At 40.2% G+C, this 24,707-nt stretch overlaps 1 protein-coding gene across 1 annotated transcript in view; it reads right to left on the bottom strand.

Annotated features, from left to right (window-relative positions):
• Nucleotides 1-936: 936 nt before the first annotated feature.
• CPSF3 (cleavage and polyadenylation specific factor 3) overlaps nucleotides 937-24,707 on the bottom strand; it is a 54,143-nt gene continuing 30,372 nt past the window's right edge. Inside the window, exons 8-18 of the mRNA XM_037894098.2 lie at nucleotides 24,077-24,252; nucleotides 20,714-20,872; nucleotides 19,762-19,908; nucleotides 18,512-18,664; nucleotides 16,303-16,411; nucleotides 14,423-14,521; nucleotides 11,883-11,977; nucleotides 10,787-10,874; nucleotides 5,483-5,552; nucleotides 3,816-3,912; nucleotides 937-1,549 (exon numbers count right to left, since the gene is read on the bottom strand). Of these exons, the coding sequence (XP_037750026.1) occupies nucleotides 1,448-1,549; nucleotides 3,816-3,912; nucleotides 5,483-5,552; nucleotides 10,787-10,874; nucleotides 11,883-11,977; nucleotides 14,423-14,521; nucleotides 16,303-16,411; nucleotides 18,512-18,664; nucleotides 19,762-19,908; nucleotides 20,714-20,872; nucleotides 24,077-24,252 (1,295 nt within the window). The 3' untranslated portion in view covers nucleotides 937-1,447. The remainder of the gene's footprint in view (nucleotides 1,550-3,815; nucleotides 3,913-5,482; nucleotides 5,553-10,786; nucleotides 10,875-11,882; nucleotides 11,978-14,422; nucleotides 14,522-16,302; nucleotides 16,412-18,511; nucleotides 18,665-19,761; nucleotides 19,909-20,713; nucleotides 20,873-24,076; nucleotides 24,253-24,707) is intronic.

Raw genomic sequence — 24,707 nt, forward strand, 5'->3', positions numbered from 1 at the left:
AACAGATGTTGCATCTGAAATCCTTGACAGTATCATTTTAAAAACAAGAACATTTCACAGAGAGGTTTTCTTTTTTGAAAAAAATGCTAACTGCATTTATCAGTATTTCTTTATGAATAGTTTTTTATCCTTATACAATTGGTTGGGGACAACCAATTATTTTGAGAGAGAGACACTAACACATAAATGTTCTTCATTGATATTACTACTGAGCATTATCTGATGCCACTTTAACCAACTCTGGAAAAAAAAAAAAAAAGCACATTTCTTGTGAATGATGCAAAGATACCTTTATATTCTTCTGTTAGGAACCCCACACTTTCCCTGAACATTTTTCAGTGTTATTTAAAAATGCAGACTTAAAAATCACATTTCTATAGAAATTTTGTTCCCCCACTTTAGGCCTCCAGTCCTACAACTCACTATGTGTAGCTGCCACTGTGCAATTACAGTTATATTGACTTGAATGGGGCTTTGTGCCGGCACACTGGTGTGCCCACATGCAGTGAACTGCAGAACTGGGCCAATATTAACACCTGAGACTATTGTAATGGATAGTGATAGGCTAAAATGATCTCTCTCATAGTTTATTTTGTGTATTTGACAGCCTCTTCCTTATGGTCAGTTTCATTGCTTCCACCATGTAGTCTTCTAGGCTCTAATTCTGCTAAGAACTTAAGCATGGACTTAACCCACTTATCTTCCCCCAGACTCAAGTGCTTTACTGAATTGGGGCCTAAAGGCCTGACTTGTAGAAGTTCCAGGTAACCACACAACTCCAGCTGAAATCAACAGGGGCTGTGGATGCTCAACACTTAGTTATCCTTGGTTTGTGTGGAATCTATTGTGATTTCTCATTTTAGTTGAAAAAGCCTTTACTATTCAGATCTTCACCTTACTTTCTCATTTTAAGGGTAAATGATAATTTAGTACAGATGACTGCAAGAGGTGTGTTTATTAGTCACTATACTATTACCATAAAAAACAGCAAGAAAAAATAAAAAGACAACTCTCTGTATAAAATATATAGGGGAGCAGAAAACCCTATATTATATATATATAGGGGAGTAGAAAACCCAACTCCTCCTCCAACAGGTCAGCACACCTTGAAAATATAAGATTCCTCCCATTTTTTATCATCATTTTAGGTTGTCTACTACAGTATATCAGGGTAAGAAATTTCTCCTCTTATGTGCATAAGTCCTATTAATGGGTTCTTTTGTACATATATTCACTCATTATGTACATTACACATAAATTGAGTTGCTATAACAGATTGTCTATCTGTTATTTGTAATGAGAACTAAGCAGTTTTGTGGTCAGGGAATAAGTACATATGGCTTACTAAAGGCAAGTTTTGTTTTGTTTTTTAATGAAAATTGAGAAATTGAATCAAGTATTAAAAAGACTGTTCTTGTGTTTCCTAGATATATACTGGTCAGTCAGGTCAATGTACTGGGCTGAGGGCATCATAGAGTCTCTGGGCAGCCAACTCCACCATTTCCCGAAGGGATTCATCATCTTCATTTCCTGGCTCACATTCAGCAGTCTGGAAGGAGAGATGTGTATAATCAAGGAGTCAGAATAAAAAAGCCCTGTAAATTTACCTTTTTTAAAAAAAATTGTAAGTAAAGCCAATTAGGAGAAGGAATAGTAGATAACAGTCTAAGCAGCAATAAAACATTTCCCACAGTGGGGAAGCAAATTGTAAGGAAAATTATCAAGAGATTTCAGCTGCATTGCAGTCTTTTAAGCAGTTTGCCTACACATAAGATAGTTCAGCAAAAGATTTACATCAGTCTTGCTGAGAAACAACAAAACTAGATACAAGTTTGTGCTTGATTAGTCATTAATTTTGGAATTATTGAATAGTAAGTCTAGTTTTGTAAACTAGATTTGGTTCAAAATCAAGTCCTAGTCCATCAAGTGGCACCCCAATGTTTTTAACTTAATCTGTGACCTCATCTGCACTTTACTAAATTATTTTAGGTAGAAGCTTGGAATAAATATAGAGTGCCAATCAACACCTCTGCTGTAAATAATTCAATTTTAACCCACTCATGGTCACCTGGACACTCAGAAAATAAAGTTTATTTCAAAATAAAATCCAGCGCCCTGTTTACTCATTAAAGCAATTCATTTTTTTATTGAGAGGCAAAACATCTATGTGTACTTGAAACTTGCCAATTCACCCACATAGAGAAGCCCATTGACAGTAGTAGCTCTTTGACTCGTGTAACTAACAAACAAATGGCAGCAAACAAGGATTTATATTTTTGGTGCGTCTTGTGGCTCTTTTAGTCTGGAAGACACTATTTACTCCCTTCCACTCTTGTCTCCTTTCTGGACAGGCACCCCAGCCACGAGGGCAAACAAAGGCTCCACCTTAAAAGCAGATGAAAATGAGGCTTGGATGATCCCCCTTCTACAACAAAGTGTAACCTTGAGCCAAAACCCATCAGCCGAGCAACATCCCTGTGCTCCACTAAGCCAAGATGCAAAAACCAAATGCTATGATTCATTGTGCACAAATCTGAACCCAACCCTACTTAACATTTAGTGTGTTTTTTTAAAAAAATCCCTGCTTTTTAAAATAGAAGCTTTTGGCAATTATCCATTTCTTTATGGTTTCTTAGTGTCTTAGTGTTGATTAAGGTGAATCGTTCAGGCACAAAGGAGAGACTATGGAGAGTATATAACTATACTGGCAAATCCTTCTAGTGTAGACGTAACTTATACTGGCAAAAGAGTGCTTTGGCTGGCATAGTTTATACTGGTTCAGTGCGTGAAATAAGATATACTGTCAAAAGCACTTTTTTGCCAACATAACTGTGTCAACACTAGGGCTTTTGACAGTATAGAAACGGGGAGGGAGGGAGGGAAATCACACCTCTCACCAACATTACTATACCGGCACAAGTTTCCAGAGTACACCTGGCCTGATAACATGCCGCTGAAGTCAGTAGTGTGTACACCAGTATAAATGATATAAAATATAATACTAAAATATATTTTGATTAAGCAGTACAAGTTTCTCTTTAGGCTTCTGGTACTTTTCTCTCTTCTACATGGTCTAAACAATCTGGGGCAGGGACCATCTTTTTGTTCTGTGTTTGTACAGCACCTAGTACAATGGGGTCCTAATCCATGTCGGGGGACCACTAGATTAGAACACTGGAGGATATTAACCATTTATTTCATCACCGCATTGTTCTAATCATCAGACGTACATCATCTTCCTAAAAAGAAGTTTCAATACATTTTAGCTTTACTCCTTAATCTAACTGATAAATAGACAAGATACTTCACGCTCTCTGTGGGCATTGCAGATTTTGGATTTAGTTACTCAGGATCAAGATAGGCAAATCTGATTTGCTTGGCACATTTGCCTACTAGATGATTGTTTGCCTTTATTCAGACCTGTCTAAATTTTAAGAGTCTAAAATTTCTAAATCAGTAGGTTATATCAGTTATTCTATCTCTACCATCCCTACTCTGTTTTTATAAATTTTTATTTAATTGCAATTTTACTTATAGAAAGTACAGTTGCTACAAAGGAAAATATTGAAAGTTTCTCTTTCAAAAGCAGAAGAATCAGATGTTAGTTTTTTCTCTGAAAGATTTCTGAATGGGATTAATCTGTTGTGATGCTGTGTACCAAAATATGTCCCCTAGCAAGTGATGCACAATATTCCAGGGATCATCACCATTATATATCAGACTTTAGAGCCCATGAGACAGATATTTTGTCTTATTTTGCCTATTTGCTCCTAGAGCACAATTCAAATAATATCAATGAATTTAACTATACATACCCGTGTGTCCAATGAAATATTTGCAGTCTTTCCATCCACTGTGACACTTAGAACAAAGCCATCTTTTGCACTAACACAGTCCTCTCCAAACATGTCCCTAAAACAAAGGCCTATAATTGTAAAAACATAGCCAAATGGCAAACTAGTTTTTCTCTCTTTTTTTAAATTATCTTTGGATTCCAGACAGATTCTGTTAGCACAGTATCTGGTTTCAGTCACTAACTGGGTTAATTTAACTTTAAAATTATAGATGACAAATACTGACCTCAGTTATTATTAAAGTGGATTTTTAAACAACTTTAAGGATTTTACTGAAAAAAATCTGTTAGTAAGTCAGGGCCAAAAGTCACACTGACTTCAGCAAGTGCAGCTTCCTTCCCCCTGCCCCAAGCTTCTATGGAACAGAGAGAACAAATGTCAAGGCAAGTCCACGAAAAATATAGATATTACAGGATTTCAAAATACAGTACGTTAGTAAGAAGTGATTGTGATGGATATTGCAATTCCATGCAATATCTTTGGGACCATATTGCATTAAGTTGATGTATCACTGTGGGCCAAGTATTGTATGCAGCTCCAGTGGGAGGGTTATCACAGCTCCTTCAGGAACCAAAACCAGTGGGGGGTGGGGTTAAGGTGAATTACTCAGGTTGTAAATACCCCCCAAATCGACCCACCCCCTGGGGAGTCTTGCATATACTGGTTCACAATGGGTTTCCCAGAGACCAACAGGCAAAGAAAGAGCTTTTCACAGAAAAAGGCTGCATTTAAACTGACCAAGGCGTTCTTTCTGATCCAGCAAACAGACAGGACCTTCTGTCCAAAGGGGTCCCAACCCTTGCAAAAGGGTTGGAAAGACTGATGGGTGACTTCTGGTAAGATTTTAGCCTGTGTATAGGAACTTTTATTGTTTTTATATATTTTCTCTGTAATGTTTTTAGCTTAAGAATAAACATGCTAACTCAGAAAGAACTGTGTATTACTTTGTAAATGCTGGCAATACACTGTTCATAGTCCTCAGAGAGGGAGCCCAGGAGCTAGCCTTTAGGCATACTGGCTTGCTGGGGATATCAGTGTCAAGCAGAGCACTGTGCAGCCTTAAACCCCAGGCAGAAGGGAGTAGGACAAGTGTCCCCCTGCCCAGACACAGGCAACAGCGGGAGACCTGCCTGGGCAGTTCTGAAATGGACCACCGATGTGGAATACAGGGGGAATGCAGTTACCCTAAAACTGTGACAGTGATGGCTTGATTTTCAGGGGTGCTGAGTACCTACAGCTCTCATTGAAGTCAATGGGAAGTACAGATTCTCAGCATCTCTAGAACAAAAAAAATCACGCTCTTGGTTCAAAAAATTTAAATGATCAGAAAAAAATATTCTGAAACAGTCTGTCAAGATATTGCAGGATTTATTACCTTTTATCCTTTGGTTTACTTAATTACTGAGCTTCACAGAAATGAAACTGATATAAATCTCTGCAGCCTTTTCTGAATTACTATACATGCAAACAACGAAATGGGCAAAATGTAGGTGAGAACTGTGTTTCTTTATAGGCCATATATTTAGTGGCCATATAAATTATGCTAAAATCACCATATTTGCATGACAAACAAATAATGTTTCTAACTGACCGGTTTTGGTTATGAATAATATGACAAGCCAACTTACTGAAGCATGATCTCCATCCTTTTGCTAAATACATCCATATCTACTTTTTTTGAAATCTTATGCACTGCAGCTGAAAAAAATTAAGAAGTCAGCATTAGGTTTTCATTGACATTTGCCTGTGTTGTATTTTCCTCTTGCAAATGATTACAATATAGTTAATTTACAAGTCATAGTTGCTAAAAGTCTGCATAGTTTTCTTTATGGAAATTTATAATTGAAAACAAAAATGTTTCATGAAATACTAAGAAAAAAGTTCATTTTAAAGGAAGAGCTTACAGACCATATTTGAAACAAGTTCCTTCACTTTTGTTACTAAATTCACCAGGCTATTCAAACAGGAAGAGTTTTACAAGTCTAATTTTTACTTATTTCTATTTATTTTTCACAATTTATGGTGTTTGTTGAATTTTTACATTTTATTCAGTTGGGTAATGACAACAGTTTCACTTCTGTTTATAATCTGCTTTGCTTTGTGGTTTCATAAATTCGGACAATACTTCACTCTCTTAAATGGCAAAAACTTCTTTAGCGCAGTTTAGATTGCCCTTCCAGTATCTTATTAAGCGCAACAAAACTGAAACTTTTTTTTTTCCTGTGAAAACCAGGAAATACAGAGTTAACCACTAGGAATTATCTGCATGTAATCTAGCTGCATTCACTTTGTTAGGTGTAGTTACATTGAATGAGAGAGGAATTAGTTGGAACAACTTGAAAAGAGTTGTGATTGTGGTCTGAAGCAATCTGTGGGACTGTGCCCTGCTGCGAGTGTATATGAGCTCCTTTCTCTCCTTGACCCTTGTGTGTGTGTGATTAAAGGAAAGAAGTGAATGTATCCCTGGACAGATCCAGTATGTATATTTCAGCAGTGTTGTGTAGGCTGTCACTAGCAAGGCACAGGAGTCTTCTTGCCATGGGGATTGTCAACAGTTAAGTGGGAGATGAGTGCTGTCTGTGAGTTTAATGAAGAGTAAGTGAAAGTGTAATGTTAGATGACATTGGTGCATAAGGTGATAGGTTTGTAAAAGGAGCTGTAGGGTTTGTAAAAGTTAGCAGATGGGGTTTCCTTTCTGGGGCGTAGGCTGCAGTGGGTGTAGGAAGCTCCTGTTCAGTACGGTGCAAATGCAGAGTGCAAGTATGTTTTAAGGTTGTACTGGGGCATTGCTCAAAGAGGGCAGTGTTAAGAGAGTGGGCTTTTAGTTTGTCTGTATTTCCTGGTTTTCACAAGTTTGGGTTTTGCTGAACTTGACGTTCTGGAAGACCCTGAGCTACCATGGGGCAACCTTTACTGTGTGCTGATGAAGTTTTTGCCATTTATTAATTTTGCCAGTAATTTCCCTTTTTAAAAAAAAACAGAAAGAGAAATGTTGTTGGTAGGACTTAATGGTGATTTAGGCAGTTGTAATTATCATGGAGATTTGCAGTTCAGAGGCTACTGGGGCCAGGAAATAATACCACCACCTAACTTTATACAGCACTTTTCCTTGGTAGATTTTCAGAAGGGAAATATTATTATCTGCATTGTACGGATAGGGAAAGTGAGGCAAAGTGACTTGGCCAACGTAATCCCACAGGCCAATGGCAGAGCCAAAAACAGAGTCTAGGTTTTTTGAATCCCAGTCCACTGTTGTTTCCACCAGGGTGCATGGTTGCTTTGTGATTCCTACATGTCCCTCCCCCTCCCCGCTTTGTTGTAGTGGAATGGGGATAATGGTTGTTGAAATGTTGGGAGTGCGTAGTTGCTAGCACGGCTGGTGAGAGAAATCTCAGACATGGTCTATATCCCAAGTACTTGGCAGTTTTATTACACGGTGATTATAGGAACTTTAGCCATGTGAGGGAAGACTGGTGTGTGTGTGTGTGTGTCTCCTCTCACCCATAATCCCCCACAATATATAGCAAGTTCCCCACCTCCACCATGTGTGTGTGTCTCCTCTCACGCATAATCCCCCGCAATATATAGCAAGTTCCCCACCTCCACCATTTCCAGCTCACCCTCCCCTTCCTGTCTCTAGACTAACGTCTAGAGGTAGATCAGCAAGAAGGTGAGCAATGCCAGTCATAGTGTGGGGAGCGTCGTCCCCATGCCGGAGAGTAGCGCTGAGGAGACTGTGAGGAGGGTCTGGGTGATCGACAATGAGATTGGGACACCAAGGGACGAGACTGGGACCTGCCTCGGGATCACTGTTTCTTGTCTGGTAACTGGCGGTGCTTCCCCGCCTCCTCAGGGGCCTTAACGGCGCGCTTGCCCTCTTGGGGAGCCTTAGCTTGTTCCTGCGGCACCGAAGACATCATAGGGGCAGGTGGAGACGTGCTCTCTCTGCGCCTGGGCTTGGGATGACAACGGTGCAGGCAGAGTTGCGGGCCCCAAACTGCTCCCTGGAGTCAGTGGCAGACCTTTAAAGGGGCTAAGAGCCCCAGCCATGGAGGCATGCTTGTATAGCTCTGGCGAAGGCTGGCAGGCAGGCCCGGGTCCTTTGCTGGATGACCCTGGGCCTTCTTGCTTGGTGCCAGAGAGTGCTTCTTAGCCCTCATTTTCGGTACCGGCGATGGTGAACTGTGTCGGGAAGAGGCCAGTGCCGGCGACGCACTGCGCACGGAGGCAGAGGTGCTCGGTGCAGCCTGCGTAGAAGGCTCGGAAGCCAGGTGGAGGGCGGACTCCATCAGGAGAGCCCTGAGGTGAATATCCCTCTCCTTTTGGGTACAGGGCCAAAAGTTCCTGCAGATCTGGCAACGCTCCTTAATGTGTGACTCCTCCAAGCACTTAAGGCAACTGTTATGGCAGTCATTCACAGGCATAGGCCAGCTGCAGTCCGAGTAGGGCTTAAACCTGGGAGCCTGGGGCATGCTCTGCTCTGGGGCAAAGTCCCCACTGGGACCCTAACTATTAACTAACTAACTAACATTTAAGAACTACTTAACAACTTCTTAACACTATCAATCATGTACAAGAGGCTGAAAGGCACAAAGTCCAAGGGAAGAAAACTGCTAGCTCTTTTCAAGCAAGAGAGACGCTCCGACTGACCACCCCGGGGGGTCAGAAGGAACTGAGAGGACATGGGCCAGCAGCGCCTGTTATACCGTGGCATGAGTGCGGCACGCTAGAGGACGCCACAGCCAGCCCTACGGGTACCGCTAAGACAAAAATCTCCGACGGCCACGCCCGTGGGTGTGCGCACACCTAGAATGGAATCGACATGAACAAGCACTCGAAAAAAAACCTGGCCTTGCACATCCGAAAGTTCTGCAGTCACTGCTCATCATCCCAAGCCTGCATTAGGAGGCAATCCCACCAGTCAGTGCTTGTTTCTTGGGCCCAGAAGTGGCGCTTCACCATCTGCAGCTGCTTTACAAATGCCATCAACAACCTGGAATTGGTTCTTGCTATGTCCTACAGCAATCATCATCTTCCAGAAAATCATCATATTCCCGGGTGATACAGTTCTTATGGCTCTGCAATCATGCATCCTGTGCTTGCAATGTTCAGGACAATAGTGCAGAGCTGTGCAGGTTCCATGCTTCTGCTAGAGTAGGCAGACAGCAAAGACTGCACGGGTTTGTGGGATTTTTAAACAAGGCATGAAAATTATGGGATATATAGATGAAATTATGGGATGGAGACACTTGAACTCTGGGAAGTTTCCCCCTTGCTCTCAGTCACCTCTGTGTGATTTGTTTCTGCCCCACCATGCATTGCCAAAACTTCCCAAAAGACAGTGCACTGGATGGTGGTGGGTTGCACAGTGGGATACCTACTCACTGGCACAAGCACTCCTGGTGAGTACACACAGCATCAACACAAGGAGCTAAGTATGCACATGCACAAGCAATATACTAACCACGGCAGCTTTCTGCAGACATAACTTGTGTCGACCAAAGTGTGTAGTGTAGATATGGCTTACAAGTGCTTGTGAATACCTAACTGGAGAACCAAACTCTTTGACTAATGAGGTTGTAATTTGAATTCCTCTAAGGGGCTAGTAGGTGGCATGCCCTCTGTTGGGGTAACTCTTAAATGTCTGAGATCCCAGTGTGATGATTGCAACCCTACCTGTGCGAAAAAAAACACTGATAAGAAAAAAGGAAGCTCGTTTTAACCTTAACTATAGCAGTGCTGGCACTTCACTATAATAGGCTGCAAGTACAGCAGGAAATGCTTAAGGTAAAACAGAATAGCATCTATTAATTTAAAAAACAAAACAAAAACCTACACATAGGAATGTTGTAAATATTACATTTTGTAAATTTCCTCCATCCCCAAGGACCAAAATTTTGGTCCGAATTACGTGACCATGTCCAAAATTGGGGACCAGATCCTGCTCTCAGATACACACACAGCTCTCATCAATTTTCATAGATGAGCAAGAGCATATGAAGGCAGAATTTGATTTGGCCCTTAACGTGAAGAAGACTGTATGCGTTCCAAGCATAAAGGTATGTATTGGCAAAGAGTATACGGTACAGACCACAGAGGATATGAGAACTTTTAGACTATTTTTGCCAATGTGCATTATTGTTATTTATCCACCTTTTAATTTCTACTGCCATCATGCTGCACAGTCTCCCTAAATGTTCATCCTCTTGGAGTGTCACACCATTCTTCATACTTTCTACTAACTGAAAACAACTTCACCAGTACATTTCAATCCATCATGCAGCCCCTGTTCCAGTTCATTAATACAGTAAAATACATGAATTAGTCATAAGACACCACCACCATTAGTCCCAGCAAAGTTACTTTGTTACTTGAACTAGTCAGCAACTTCACATCCAGCATCTGATAAATAATTTTGTTATGACCTAGTAATGCTATTTGATTACTGATGTCAATGGGTATATATCTAAAACTAGGCAAAATACAAATAATGCATTATTAACATACGTAGATTTCTTCATATTGACAGAAAAATGCTACTCGTGATACGGTCCACTTCTAAACAGGACTTTCAAATGAGAGGCTAAAATAAATATTTAGATGTGGTATCGTGAATCACTTACAATGTAAAATTTTACTTTCTTTTAGCTTTGTACGTGTAAACGACTTCATCTCTTCTGTAATAATATGGCTGTAATTTTTCCATACATTAATGCACAAGTTGCCATTTACATATAAAAGAATCCAATTAACCAACAATACAAATCAAATCAGTTTTGTTTTTAAACAGCAAGTCTGTTTGCCCATTAATAAGCATTTTGCTTCATAATGAAAATAAATTTATCATAATGTAAAAAGTCTGCTAAGATTCTCAACAGCAGAGATGCTAAGGAGTATGCTACAATTAAATATACACAAATTAAATTTAATACCTTTCTGTATTTTAGGATTTGACTGAACTTCCAGGATCACTGTTGTTACAGTGTCTGCATACATATCATTAGCAGGATTTGCCACCCACTGAAAAAAAAAATTAATAATAATACTCTGGCAACAGCATAATCTGGACCGAATGAATAATACAACATAAAAATGTCATAACAGCCATGAAATTCTCTTGACTCTATACTCTGATTTGCGCTGAAGAGACTAACTTCAATAGCTTTGGATACATTTTGCACTATATTAATTTTAAAACAAATATGACTTTGTGAATTGAAAATGGAGTCACCTAGAAGTTCTCCATTCCCCACCATGACACATTCTCAGATTCCAGAGGCTCCTTCTCCTTTGTTTTTCACTCTCTTTGGACACACTAGAGGGATTACTATCAAACAATCTGAGACGCTTCTTTAGCAAATGAACATAGTCTTGGCATTATTTTCAACTACTATTTGCCAGGGAGAAAATGGCACAGGGTCTGAAATTTGGACCACTACAGAATTGCATCAGAAAGGTGTTAGTAAAGTTTCTCTCTAATACTAAAAAAGAAAAGGAGTACTAGTGGCACCTTAGAGGCTAACCAATTTATTTGAGCATAAGCTTTCGTGAGCTACAGCTACAGCTCACTTCATCGGATGCATTCAGTGGAAAATACAGTCCACTGAATGCATCCGATGAAGTGAGCTGTAGCTTACAAAAGCTTATGCTCAAATAAATTGGTTAGTCTCTAAGGTGCCACAAGTACTCCTTTTCTTTTTGCGAATACAGACTAACACGGCTGCTACTCTGAAACATCTCTAATACTAATGGCATGAACAGTGATGCTTACACATCAAACCTCCTGGGCTATCTAACTGCAGTGAAGAAGTAAAATAAATATTTTAAAAGGTTAAATAAAATGACACATATCAGAGTAAGATGACCACTCAAGGAAACTTTACCAGTGACCTTACACCTTTAACTCGATACTCAGCATAAATAACTTAATGATCTCTCATTTAACTCAGCACAAAAGCCACTGTCCATTACATTGGTTTCTACAAAACAAGGAATGGAATATTTCTCTCTCCCCATTTTCACACTTACCTCAAGTACCACCATGCCAGGTTCCTGGATCACAGTAATATTTTTGAAAACCTTCAAGGCTGGCTTTTGCTGGATTTCAATTTCCTCTACATCACCTACAATGCAGCAAAAATTGGTTAATGAGAGCAAATTACATAGCAAAAAAAATTATTATAAAACAGAATATCTATATTTGCACAGGAAAATATATCTGGTTTAAACAAACGCTGAAGGATTGAAAACCCTTCTATTTCAGTGGGGTTCTCTGTTTTAGAGTGTGTGGGCCATATATCTGCAATCCATTTCTTTCCCCTCAAACATATACTCCTCCACACACTCAGTGACACTTTTTTGGCTTTTTAGTGTGTAACACTGGCCATATTAGCTGTTCTAGTTGATATGTTTTAATAGTGCAGTGCATTAACTAAAGCACACCAGTCGAAAAAAGCAGCTTAGGGCTAAATTCACAAAGAAAGTAGGTGTGGTGATGCCACCTCCCTCATAACTGGTTCAAAGTCCCTCCTTCACCTGAAGAGGAGAAGAGATTTGAACTCTGATCTCCCACCTCTCAGGTGTGTGCCCTATCCACTGGGTTATAGGATATTCTGATGTGGAGCTACCTGAGGGCTAGTCTACACTGGCAGCACTTTAACATGGCTTGTGTGGTTGTGGCAGAGTGCTGGGAGAGAGCTCTCCCAGCACTCAAAAAAAACCCCATCTCCACGAGGGGTGTAGCTATTACTAGGGAGGGAGCACTAGGGAGGGAGCACTATTACTTACTTGTCTTATCCTCTAGGTCTGAACTAGCTGATTGTTTAATAATTTTTTCCAGTATTTTTCCACATATCAAAGCTAGGCTGACTGGTCTGTGATTCTCTGGGTCTTCCTTTTTCAATATAGCTACTGTTTTCTCCAGTCCTCTGAGACTTCACCCATCCTCCATGAGTTCTCAAAGAAAATCACTAATGGTTCAGAGATTGGGTTGGCTAGTTCTTCACTATTGGATGAATTTCATCAAGCCTTGCCAACCTGAATACATCGAACTTGTCTGAGTATTCTGTAACCTGTTCTTTTCCTATTCTGGCCCGAGGCACTTCTCCCTTGTTATTAATATTAATTGTGTTAAGTATCTGGTCACAATTAACCTTGTTAGTGAAGACCGCTAGAAAGATGCTAGATTTCACAAATACCAAGTTTTATAACCTGTGTAGAAAACAACACGTATGAATATTTTCTTGTGTAAAAAGTAATGTATGGAATTGTAAAGTAGCCAAGCAAATAGTAAAGTGGCCTGGAGAGCCTCAGAATTCAATGAATGTAAATCATGCAGTGAGATACAACAAACAAAGGTTGAGATTGTCAAAGAAGTCTAGGAGATTTAGACACACCTTCCATGATTTTAACCCAAATATTTACAATTAAATGAACAACCTGCTTCTATCTTTGTCTTCTATAAAAAAAATTAGACTTGAAGGTTGACTGATTCTTTTTCAAGAGGAAACTAAGTAAATGGTGAGGTATACGACTATCATTTTTACCCTATCCCAGTGGATGAACAATACACTTACTAAGATACCAAGGAAGAAAATAATTTGATTTTCTTTGCCCTTGTTTTATACCCATTTCTTATTCTGGAGTAAGTGTCTCAGCAAACAGTGTCCAAAAGCAGGACTTCAAATTCGCTCACTATTTCACTGACAATTTGGGAAGGTGTGCTTCTAATTACTTCTTTCCCAAATACTTATGAACCCCCAGATCAAATTCCTTAAGCTTTTATATATATGTTGCCTACAAAGTTAAAGAAAAAAAGCACTAGAAATACAGACACACACATCAGAAGGAGGCTCCATACAGTAGGATGGTGGGTCAGTGCTTGTCTGAAGCCGGGAGAGGGAGAGTTGTGTAAACTGGGAGGCAGGGCAAGCTTGCCACCAGTTTCAGGCAGGTTTGTACTCGACATGGCTCAGTTGTGGCTCTGCTGCCGTTACCTGTGCCACTGTGGTTACATTACTATTTATACTCACTGCACACTAGTAGGGGATATCACACTACTGGGTTGCAGTGTAGAGACAGCCTCGGAGACAACTTCTAGCAGCGAGAGGAGGATACTTCAGTCAGCATGTCTAAGCCTCTGCTAAAACTACTAACGGGATGATAATTGTGGTGGCACTTTTTGTGATAAAGACATTTAACTACTAGAAAACAACTGAAGACCAGAATAATTTTAACACAGGTAATTGAATAGCAGTTGGATATTTTTCAGTTACTGAAATATGGGATTTTGGGAATCCCATATTTTCTGATGCTCATTGTTTTACACTATATATACACAGGAGAATCCCACAAAGATCCCCCACTTGTGCTCCTATGGTAGCTCTGGCAAGGCCAGTGAGAATCTAATGAAACTTGTGAAAATTTGCAACAAATTATTAATAGCTTATTTAGTAAAAGGGCAGCAGAATTTACCACTCAGATTTCCCCAAGAAATATCATTAAAACAAAACAAAAACCTTTAAAGAAATGACAACAGATCTTGAACATCTCTTTTCAAATACACACACCTGTCAGTTTCTGTAGCTGGTAATAAAGCAGATTGAAAGGGCCAGAATACGGAATGGCTTGTGTCTGTGTTACAGTGCTCATAGCCAAATCAGTGTAATCTGAAGGAATTAAAAAAAGAAAAGGAAGTTAGTTCTTTTAAAGTTACTTTCTAAAAATATAGATTTTTCAGGGCTGAGGAATGGTGGCTATTGTTGAGTCCAAAAGTTTTCATACAGTTGGCAGAAAACAGAAAAACAAAACAAAAAACCCAGTTGCAGCTTACAAGAAGATTGGATCTGTGATTAAGGCATGGGCAAGGCCCTGTATTTTATGTGGCACATTAGATGTAAATTATTCAGCAGGGACCCACTGTCTCCCACAAGTCCCCTTGTCTCACTGTCCCATTCAAGAAACATATTGTTCCTTGTATTATTTATTTTGAGAATAAATGTAATTCAAATCATGCTCCCTGCACATTTTAAGTTTTCAATTTGCTGCAGATTTTTGTACTGAAAACTAATAAATGCATTTTAGAAGCTGTCATGTGAAAGCTTGCTTCGACAACTGGCCAGGGCCCACCTCCACCATCTATGGTATTTTTGGCACCCATACAAGAATGGGAGGAGGTTTTGGTTTTTGATACCAGGGAGGGAATGCATTTTTTTCTCTCCCCCTTTTTGGGCCGGGACAGAGGAAGGGTTTCAATTCCTTGTTTCTTACTCCAGCAACCAACGTTAGGAATTAGTTGCCCTACTGCCCCGCCTTAATATCTGCCTCCAAATCCAACAATGACAAGTAAGCATATTACTTGGATGTTTCTGATAACGCGATCAGCTGTGAAATTGTTGAAGGTGACAGACTTCACCCACTGAACAGAGCAGTTAGCTTCTTAGGTCTCAACCTTGTTTCAGACTTTCTGCAAATTCAGGTTTGAGAAGTTGTTCTGAAAGCTATTTATGCACCATTCCTTGCATCGTACCAAACCCAAACTTCACAACATTGTCTAGTTATACACAATGAAAACACAGATGTGTGGCTTAGCAAGTGATGCATAGGTTAAGGCCTTACAAAAAATAAATAAATGCTTGTCTTCAATACATAGATTCAGTCCAAGAGTTAAGGCAGAGGTGGCCAGCCTGTGGCTCCGGAGCCACATGCGACTCTTCAGAAGTTAATATGCAGCTCCTTGTATAGGCACCGACTCCGGGGCTGGAGTTACAGGCGCCAACTTTCCAATGTGCTGGGGGTGCTCACTGCTCAACCCCTGGCTCTGCCACAGGCCCTGCCCCTACTCCACCCTTTCCTGCCCCCTTCCTTGAGCCTGACATGCCCTTGCTCCTCTCCCTCCCCCCTCAGCCTCCTGCACACCATGAAACAGCTGATCGCGAGGTGTGGGGAGGGAGGGAGAGGCCTGATTGGCAGGTCTGCCAGTGGGTCGGAGGCGCTCGGAGCGGGGTGGGGGCGAGCTGATGAGGGGCTGCTGACGTATTACTGTGGCTCCTTGGCAATGTATATAAATTCTGGCTCCTTCTCAGGCTCAGGTTGGCCACCCCTGGCTTAAGGTTACCATCTGCCATTGCAGGAGGGAAAGGAAATGGTGGCAGAAAGCTTGCAAATGTGTGTTCTTTACGCATAAGCCTTCTCTATCAGTTTGAATTGTCTCCGACAGGTATTTCATATTACAAACATTCCTGTACTGCTGTAATTAACCCATATCAAGCAACTTTTCCCCACATTAAGCCTAAATAAAAGTTTAAAAATCTATGTCAGCCAAGTACTGATCACACAGAAATTGTAGAAACATAATGCATCAAATATAAGGTCCTCTATATCTTTTGCCTTTAAACCAGGAAACTCAGAATAGTTACTGAGCACATGACAGTATGTCATCTTGACTTACTTGACAGGTCACATGGAGAAAGGATGTGATAGTTAAAGTTTCTTTTAACCAGGATCCCTGAAACGCGCTGACCTTGCTCTGGCTTCTTATCTGCTAAAAACCCCATCACCTGTTGAAAAGAGAAAAATCAAAATTGTTACAGGGAAAGCTGAAGCTGTGGAGGATGGAGGTTAACTCTGCAGATTTGAAATGGAGGCTCTTTTTTAAACAACTGAAGATGTCACCACTGGAAGCTCACAACATGGCCAAAGGATACATATAGAGTAATCTTTGATAGCAAGCACATTTCAAAGGCACAACACAACAGAGAGATCTGGATGATAACAGAATGATATTCAAATCTTGTGACACAGATACTCAATGATATTCAAATCTTGTCTCCCTTCATTTGCAACAGCTGTCATATAGAACATACATGCATGGTCTACTTAACACAAAAGTGATGAGAAGTATATATATGGTCAACTGATCCCATACAGAATCAGAGCTGCAGACTTTCTAGTTTCTCAGCCAAATCAAGTGACATCATAAGTACTATCAACACATTTTTCATCTCCTCCGTTTATGGTGTTTGGTGTCACTAACTGGCAGAACAACAAGGAAGCCTGTGGATCAGATTTCTCAGGATCTGACTATGGTATTTTTATTACAATTCAACACCAATTACATCTTAAACAGCAGCCATATATGCTTTTCCACTTCTGAATTCTTACAAAACAAGCTTCTTACTTTTAGCATAACCCTTGCAGGTAACTATTATGTCCTTCAAGAACTGCACAATGTATATTATGATGCAAGTTTTAGGACTGCACCTGCTAGAAAGGGATGCTGGGAATTCATAGATACAGAAGTCCAGAGATTATCTTCACTATTATAGATTCTCTGTACAAACTAAGGTACATTATATGTCATTACCTTCATTTTCTTTCTATATTTTCCTAATTTAGATTGCAAGCTCTTCAAAGAAAAGGATCTCGCCTTTCAAAAAAAAACATCTCTAAAGTCCTGTGTGAGTGCAGAGGTTCTGTATAAATACCTACTATCAAAAATAATAATATACCTAGAATGATACAGATAATCTTTAAGTAGACATCGCTATGGGGATTATTTCCAGACGAGCATGCATACAAAGAATGTAAGTATACATATTGAGTATACGCTATATACTCCACCCACCTCTTAGTCTACAAATATTTGGTCAACCAGGCTGGAAGAGGTCAATTAGGGCTTGATCCTGCCCCATGGAAGTCTATGTGATTTTTGTCATTGATTTTGTTGGGAGTAGTATCAGATGCTTAATGAATACCATTTACTCATTTTTCAAAAACTCCTTCTTTAAATCTTGATGTAACATTTAAAAAAAATTAAAGGCTATATTCAGCAGAGAAAAGTTGATTATATGACAATTTCGGACAAACTATCAAAACAGTGTCTAGAACAGATTTCTGGGGGGGAATAAATGAAAAATGCTGATTGATGAATACATTTTTCTATATGTACCACTGTAAGGTCACTTCTGCACAGTTGCTCTCAGCTAGTCCAACATTCACAGCTTTTATTGCAAGATTTAACATTGCATCAGATCAAGTTGTCATTTGTCATAACTCCCTTCATTCTGCAAGAGAGAGTCTAGAACACTGGAGATTCATTAACTGTCAAGAATACCTACTATATCCAGATTTAAATCTTTGTTTTTCAAGAAAGATCTTCAGGTAAAATATATTATCTTTGGATTCCCTTTGTAGTTTCACTATCATGTTCCAAAAAGCAGAAAAAGTATCTGCTGGATAATCCCATTTTTATATTACACACACACAGTCTTTTTGAGGTGTGTGGGACTTACTAATGGTTTCCTAAATTGCAAATGAGATCTGTTACATCATTCCATAAACGTCAGTGACCTGACACTACAGAGATTAGTGTACGATTTCTTTGTTAAGAAATTATCTAGGGCTGCTGTCCTGGAACAAGTTCCATATAGAACGAAATCAAGAGACTGAAAGCATTGGCAGACTTGTCTGTATCAGCACAGACCTTGGCAGACTGAAAAAAAATAGTGTTTACACTATGTCCCTCTCATAGTATACTGAAGTTGTCCAGAAGCACAATCTGAAATTGATTAAAAGCAGGCATATTCTTGAAGGAAAAACATAACCCTCATCAAAGAGGAAAATGCTGTGCTATGGTTAAGAAAACATGAATGATACACCTTGGCAAGTTTTTCTCCTCTGAAGTTTAATGTCACAGCCTCAGTATTCCTAGGATTGTGCACTTCGATGTGAACTTCATCGTTATCCTCATATTCTCGTATTAATGCTGCTTTCAATCTGGCCATTTCATTCTGCTCACCATGCACTAAAATCTACAAGAAAGAGACAGTTTCACACTTAACACAGGGTATGTTCTCAAAACGGAGGTGCACTTTATTAAATAAATCATCCAAGAAAGTTGCTGCTTTCCTGTGCATCATGTTTAAAATAGATATAATTGTCTTGGGCCACCAATATAGGTAACGTCAACTGTACTACACTGTGGTCAGTTCCACATTTGCCTGTGTAATCTATCCATTATAGTCTGCATTATAAAAGTGCTCAGATACCATGATGAGTGTAGGTACAAAAATCTACATAGATTTTCACTTATTTCAACACATGGACTAACTGCTAGTATTTTGTTATGAAAAAGGAATTTATAAAGTTCTTAAGTTTAACTAGAAAAGTCACAGTTAGCATATGTTTTTATACATTTGCGTGCAATGGACATGTATGCACATATATTTGTGAACTGCTCATGTATTTAAACTTAAAACTTCATGAACATTAATAAGTTTATAAATATCTTTGCCAAGTTCAGCTTCCTTTTCCTCTGCTTCTCCCTTTCTCGAAAGGAGCTGCTGGCACAGATATTCCTTTTCTTCCTATTTTAGGTTCCACATTCTACTTCTCACTTTCAAAGCACCCTATAACTTCGTCCCTGCTCTCATCTCCTCCTGCTCAAGCTTTTCCCCGACTGCTTCCCATCCTTCATTGGCATCTCTACACCTCCTTTCGCATTGCCCTGGTCACTTGGAACAAACTCCACTGCAAATAATTTTTACTAAATAATCTCCTCCTTATTCTTCCAAAATACCTGGAAACCCACCTATCCCATGATTCACTTGGAAACAGTAACCATATGCCACATTGTATTTGTTCTGTAGTGTATCTTATAAGTACCCACATACATAGAACTTTACTGCCGCAACAGGGTACAGAGTAATCTCATCATAGGGAAGTCACCACAACACAGCAGTGCTGCAAATCAACCAGGTATTTAAATTTTGCTGGTGTAGCATGGTGAGGATTATTCTGCCTACCTTTGAAGCAGCAAGGACTGGGCACTGCCAGTGGCACTACACTGGATTGGATAAACCAACGACACAACCTATATTCCTAAGAAATAATTAACATGCATACTAACCACATGTGGAGGTTTCAGTGCCCTGATAAACTCGCTGGTTTGTTGGTAATCCGTGTGAGCAGAGAAAGAAATGTAGTCTACAGACATCTTCAGTGGGAGCTTCTGCCCTGACATTGTTGTGATCTCTTCAGGTTCAGACATTATGTGCTGTCACAGAAGAAAAGTACGTCTTTCAATAAACAAGGTATTTGAAAAATCTTCTGCAATATATCCAGTTTTTCACTTTTCAGAACCAGAAAAATAACTAACTATCTGCAGTTGGTTTAAGTGATAAATATTTGAACAAATATACATTATAAAAATTACAAACACCTGGGATCAGTCATAAAAAAATTAAACACATACTTGCATCCTGTCCCTTGCACCGAACACTTAGGACTTAACTCGGCCCTAATACATATGACCATAACTCTCACTGAAATCAATATAAGGTGTGTGTATCTATCTCTGATTGCAGAATTGGATTCTGCGGTCCTTTCTTGATTGCAGAAATTTAGATAGTGTTCTACTCTCTGCAACTTCCCAACTTCAAAGCAAGTGAAAGTGCTACATATCTCAGTCTGATCTCTGATGTAAGTGGGAGTTCAGTCATTGATTCCAGTGAGATCAGGATAAGGGCAAAAAAATTGAAAGACCACGTGGGAGGAGTGAAGGGGGAGAAGAGAAGTATGTTAATCACACTTTCTTGGGACAAGCTACCTGCTAATTTTTTAATAGTATATAGAAAGATTTTTTCATTTAAGAATAGACTGTTACTGGAAATTGTCATCTGCAATTTTACTGGACATTTCATTTGTTTTTGCACGGTACAATTGGCTTTGGTTGTATTCAGTCATCCATACATGACAACAACCTTATTGTTTAACAACTTCAAATAAATAATCCAACCAGAGATTGCTCCTTTTAACGTAACATGTAAACTAAATATGGCAGTCAAATGGTAATAACTCACCTTGGCAAGTGTTCCTTCAACACAGTACCCTGCTATTATTACTCCATTTCTCTTATCAGTACACCAGCTCTCAAACAATTCTCTGGATAAGCCACTCTGCATCATACCTGGGGAAGCCATAACAACACTGGGGCCAATGTCATCAAAGTGATCCATACTCTACAAAACAAAAAGCAAGAACATCAGTTCGTACAGTTGGTTAAAATAAGTAGAGCCTGACTGCATCCCCTGGTCCGCAAAAGTGGACCTATGCAGGAAGATCACACTTCATCCTCATGGAAGTAAACTCTTTGGCAGCGTTTCTCCCACCTTTGCCCATGAAGGACATTTTGTGGATCTCTGGAAGAAGAAAGAATTAGGGAACGCTCCCCACCCCACCAAACCTAAGCATATCAGGTGGATAGGTGAGATAGTCTCAGTGTAACTACTGCTATAACTGTATGAAATAACTAATTTAAATATTTGACTACTTTAAATTACAGAAGTATGGTCAGCACTGCCTTATTTATTTATTTATTTATGATACGCTCCAAAGAAAGCCTTATATTAGACAAGAGTATGATTTTGTGTTTGTTCCAGAAACTAAACTTAAATCCTCCATAAACTTTCAGTTAAAGTACCTGTTCTAAGGTCAGACATGTATAGCAGTGGCCCCAGCAGCCAAATAGTAGTCCTGGGGGAATTCATGTCCCCCGCAGATTTCTTTGCTTCCCCGCAGAAAAATGACTTTCTGATGGGGAAGGAAAAGGAAGCCACAAGAGCACTCATGCAACCCTCCCCAGCAATATGTTTCAGGTGCCCAGGGCAGCTGTCAGAGAGGTAAACTACTGTGGGGCAAAGGACAGGACTAGGGAAGACCCGGCTGGTGGCTCCTACCCTGCACCACGCTCAGCTCTAGTCCTGGCTGGGCTCGGGAGGGCGGGACTTCCTCCTCTGTACAGCATCTGGGGCTGTATCAGACCCACCCCCACATTTCTCCCCTGGCTGTAGGAAGCTCTGCAAACTCAGCCCCCTCCCCCACCCTGTGCTTCCTGAACCCATTGCTCCTCAGCTGCCAGGGGAGGGATCACTGTACAGGGAGCTGCTCCCCCATCCACTCAACCCCCGTGCATCCAGACCCACTGTGACGCATGGCCAGAAAGGGTTAAACATCATGCAAAATAAATGACTCAAATTCAATGCTTAAAGACGTGGGGAAATAATGTTTGTGTTTTTGTGTATTTACATATATATGGGTAATGGTCAACAATGTAATCAACAGTCCCTGTTTTTGCTGTATTCTGATAATTCAGAGCTCAGAAGAATATCCTAGCATTTAAATTAATTGTAAACATGGGATATCTCTGTATTCATCTCTCTTTTAAATGTATAGCAAATCATTGGTGAATAGTGGAGGCATTTGTCTTAAGACAGGCAATTGTCTTATATTAATTTGTATAGCTAAATACAGGTGATAGACTGCCTAATTGATAAATTGACTTATGTTAATCTGTGTGAATAATTAACAAGGATGCTTAGGAAATAAGGGCCTATTGTTCCCCGAGGGACTCCAACATGTCAAAGACGACCTGAAATTGTATAAAAGATCCTTGGGTCCTGATCCTTTTTATCTCAGATCTGCTTAAGCTTCATCAGGGGAAGTTTGAGCCGCAGGATGAGATCCCAGTTAAGCTGGTACACCCTGGATATGATATTGAACATTGGACTATAACCTATGAACCAAATTCTAAAAGAACTCTTTGCAAATACAAAGCTCACAATCTCTGCTATGAATCTGAACCTCAAGAATTGAACTCGTGTCTGTATGTATATTGATCTTTTAACCATTCTCTCTCTCTCTCTTGTTTTTTAATAAATTTTAATTTAGTTAATAAAAAATGGCTGTAGTGTGTATTTGGGTAAAACCTGAAATATTCATTAACCTGGAAGGTAATGTATCTGATCCTTTGGGATTGGTAGAACCTTTTATTTTATATGATGAAATACGACTTTAGAAATCTTCATCATATTTGACTTGGGTACCTGGATGGAGGCCTGAGGCTGGGTTACTTCCAGGGAACTGTGTTGTTGGCTTCTGGGCTACCAATAAGGTAATAAAGAAGCTGTTTTATGCTGGCTTGGTAAATCTAAGTCTTGGAATATCCACCAGCTTTTGGGGGATTGTCTGCCCCATTCTTTGCAGTTCACCCTAATTGAGTGACCTCAGCTGGCTCCCACTGGGACCCCAGTCACACCCCTTCATACCCAGATCCTCCTGACAAGCCACACTCCACCTTCACCTGGACCACCCCGACTAGCCACACACACCTGGATCCCCACCATACTGAGCCCCAACCAGCTGCACCTGGATCCCCACCCCACTGAGCCCCACTCCCCCAGCATCTGGACCCCACCACTGAGCCCCGCACAGACAGACCCCTCTAGTGAGCTCTATCCCTTCCCTACACCCAGACACCCCTCCTGCTGAGCCCCAACTACCTTCACTTGGACCCCCCTGCAGAGTCCCATTACCGTTGCACCCAAAACCCCAGAACAAGTCCCTGGGCATCCAGATTCCCCCCGCACACCTGGATCTCCCACTGAGCTGCCTGCACCCAGATTGCCCCACCCAGAACCCTCTCAACCTACACCTGGATCCCCCCACACTAACCCCCTCCACACTTGGATCCTGCCTTGCTGAGCCTGCCTGCCCACACCAGGCGCACCTGGCATGGAGGGGCAGGGCCCTGGGGTGTTTCTGGGGCAGGCCCGGTCCTTGCACTGTGTAAGGGTTGGGTGCAGCCTCACCACTGAGTCTGTGTCCTGGGGGGAAGCTGCACAGTGATCTACCACCTCTGTGCAGCTCTGTGCTCCAATGCCATGCTGAAGCCTCCACATTTATTTGACAAATAAAATTTGCAAAATTTTGCAAAATTTTAAAATATTATGAGCAGAATTTTTATTTTTTTGGCGCAGAATGTCCTCAGGAGTAAAATAGGAGGCAGACACACACAAATATCCTTTTGTCCAAACTATAAAATGAAAGAGATCATGGTGAAATGTAATGTTAGGCAGTGGGTATGCACTCAAGCGGTTAGCCTGAAAACCCTATAGGGAAGCCATACTTGGGATTTCTGTGGAAATTAAGCAGCATAGATTGGATGTGCATAACCCATTCAGCATTATAGAATGGAGTTTAAAATAAAAAAGATATCATTACTAGGAGAGCAGATTTATACTGAAAGATTCAGTTATAAACCTCTAAATCAATCAATGGCTTAAATTTCTAGGATAGTACCCTTACACACTAGTTAAACCTCATGTAAATGCAAAGTATTTGATACATATTACTTCTGTCATGAAACACCCTTTATTTACACTCACCTTCAGATTACTAATGTGTTTGAAAACAAATGGATTGTTGATGTTGATTTGCTTGCGGATTTTGTCATTCATAGCATTAACATATGTCTGATACACGGCCATGCATTTCTTTGCCAAAGAGGAAGCATAGTATATTGGGATGTCATGGAGTTCAGGGTGATTCTGCCAGTATTCATCTAGAGGAACATTTTACAAGGCATAAATATATTAGCAGCTTCCAAACATGCATTTTTCAGAATCAACATTGTTTTATAAAGCCAGGTTTAAAAACCATTTTCACTGCCATTAGAGACAGGAAATCAAAGTAATAAAAAATGTCGACATGCCTCTTTTGACCTTGGATATGGGGGAGGAGGGGGAGGGGGGAACCTGAAAAAGAGTAAAGATCAAACAAATCACTAGACAAAAAAGTCAAATCTCAGTTTTTCTCAGTAGAAGACCAGTCAGACTCCATATAACCACCAATTTTCAACCTGTAAATATGCATGCAGAATCACAGAGCATTCAATTCACTTTTATAACAACTCTGTTTAAAGAGAAATGAGTTTTAGTGCATTACTGCTAATCAACAGGCTGACGTATCTATGTTAAATGTTAATTATAAAAAACTTACAGCTAGCAACAAAATCTG

The sequence above is a fragment of the Chelonia mydas genome, chromosome 3, assembly GCF_015237465.2.
Source record: "Chelonia mydas isolate rCheMyd1 chromosome 3, rCheMyd1.pri.v2, whole genome shotgun sequence".
In the NCBI taxonomy this organism is placed as follows: domain Eukaryota; kingdom Metazoa; phylum Chordata; order Testudines; family Cheloniidae; genus Chelonia; species Chelonia mydas.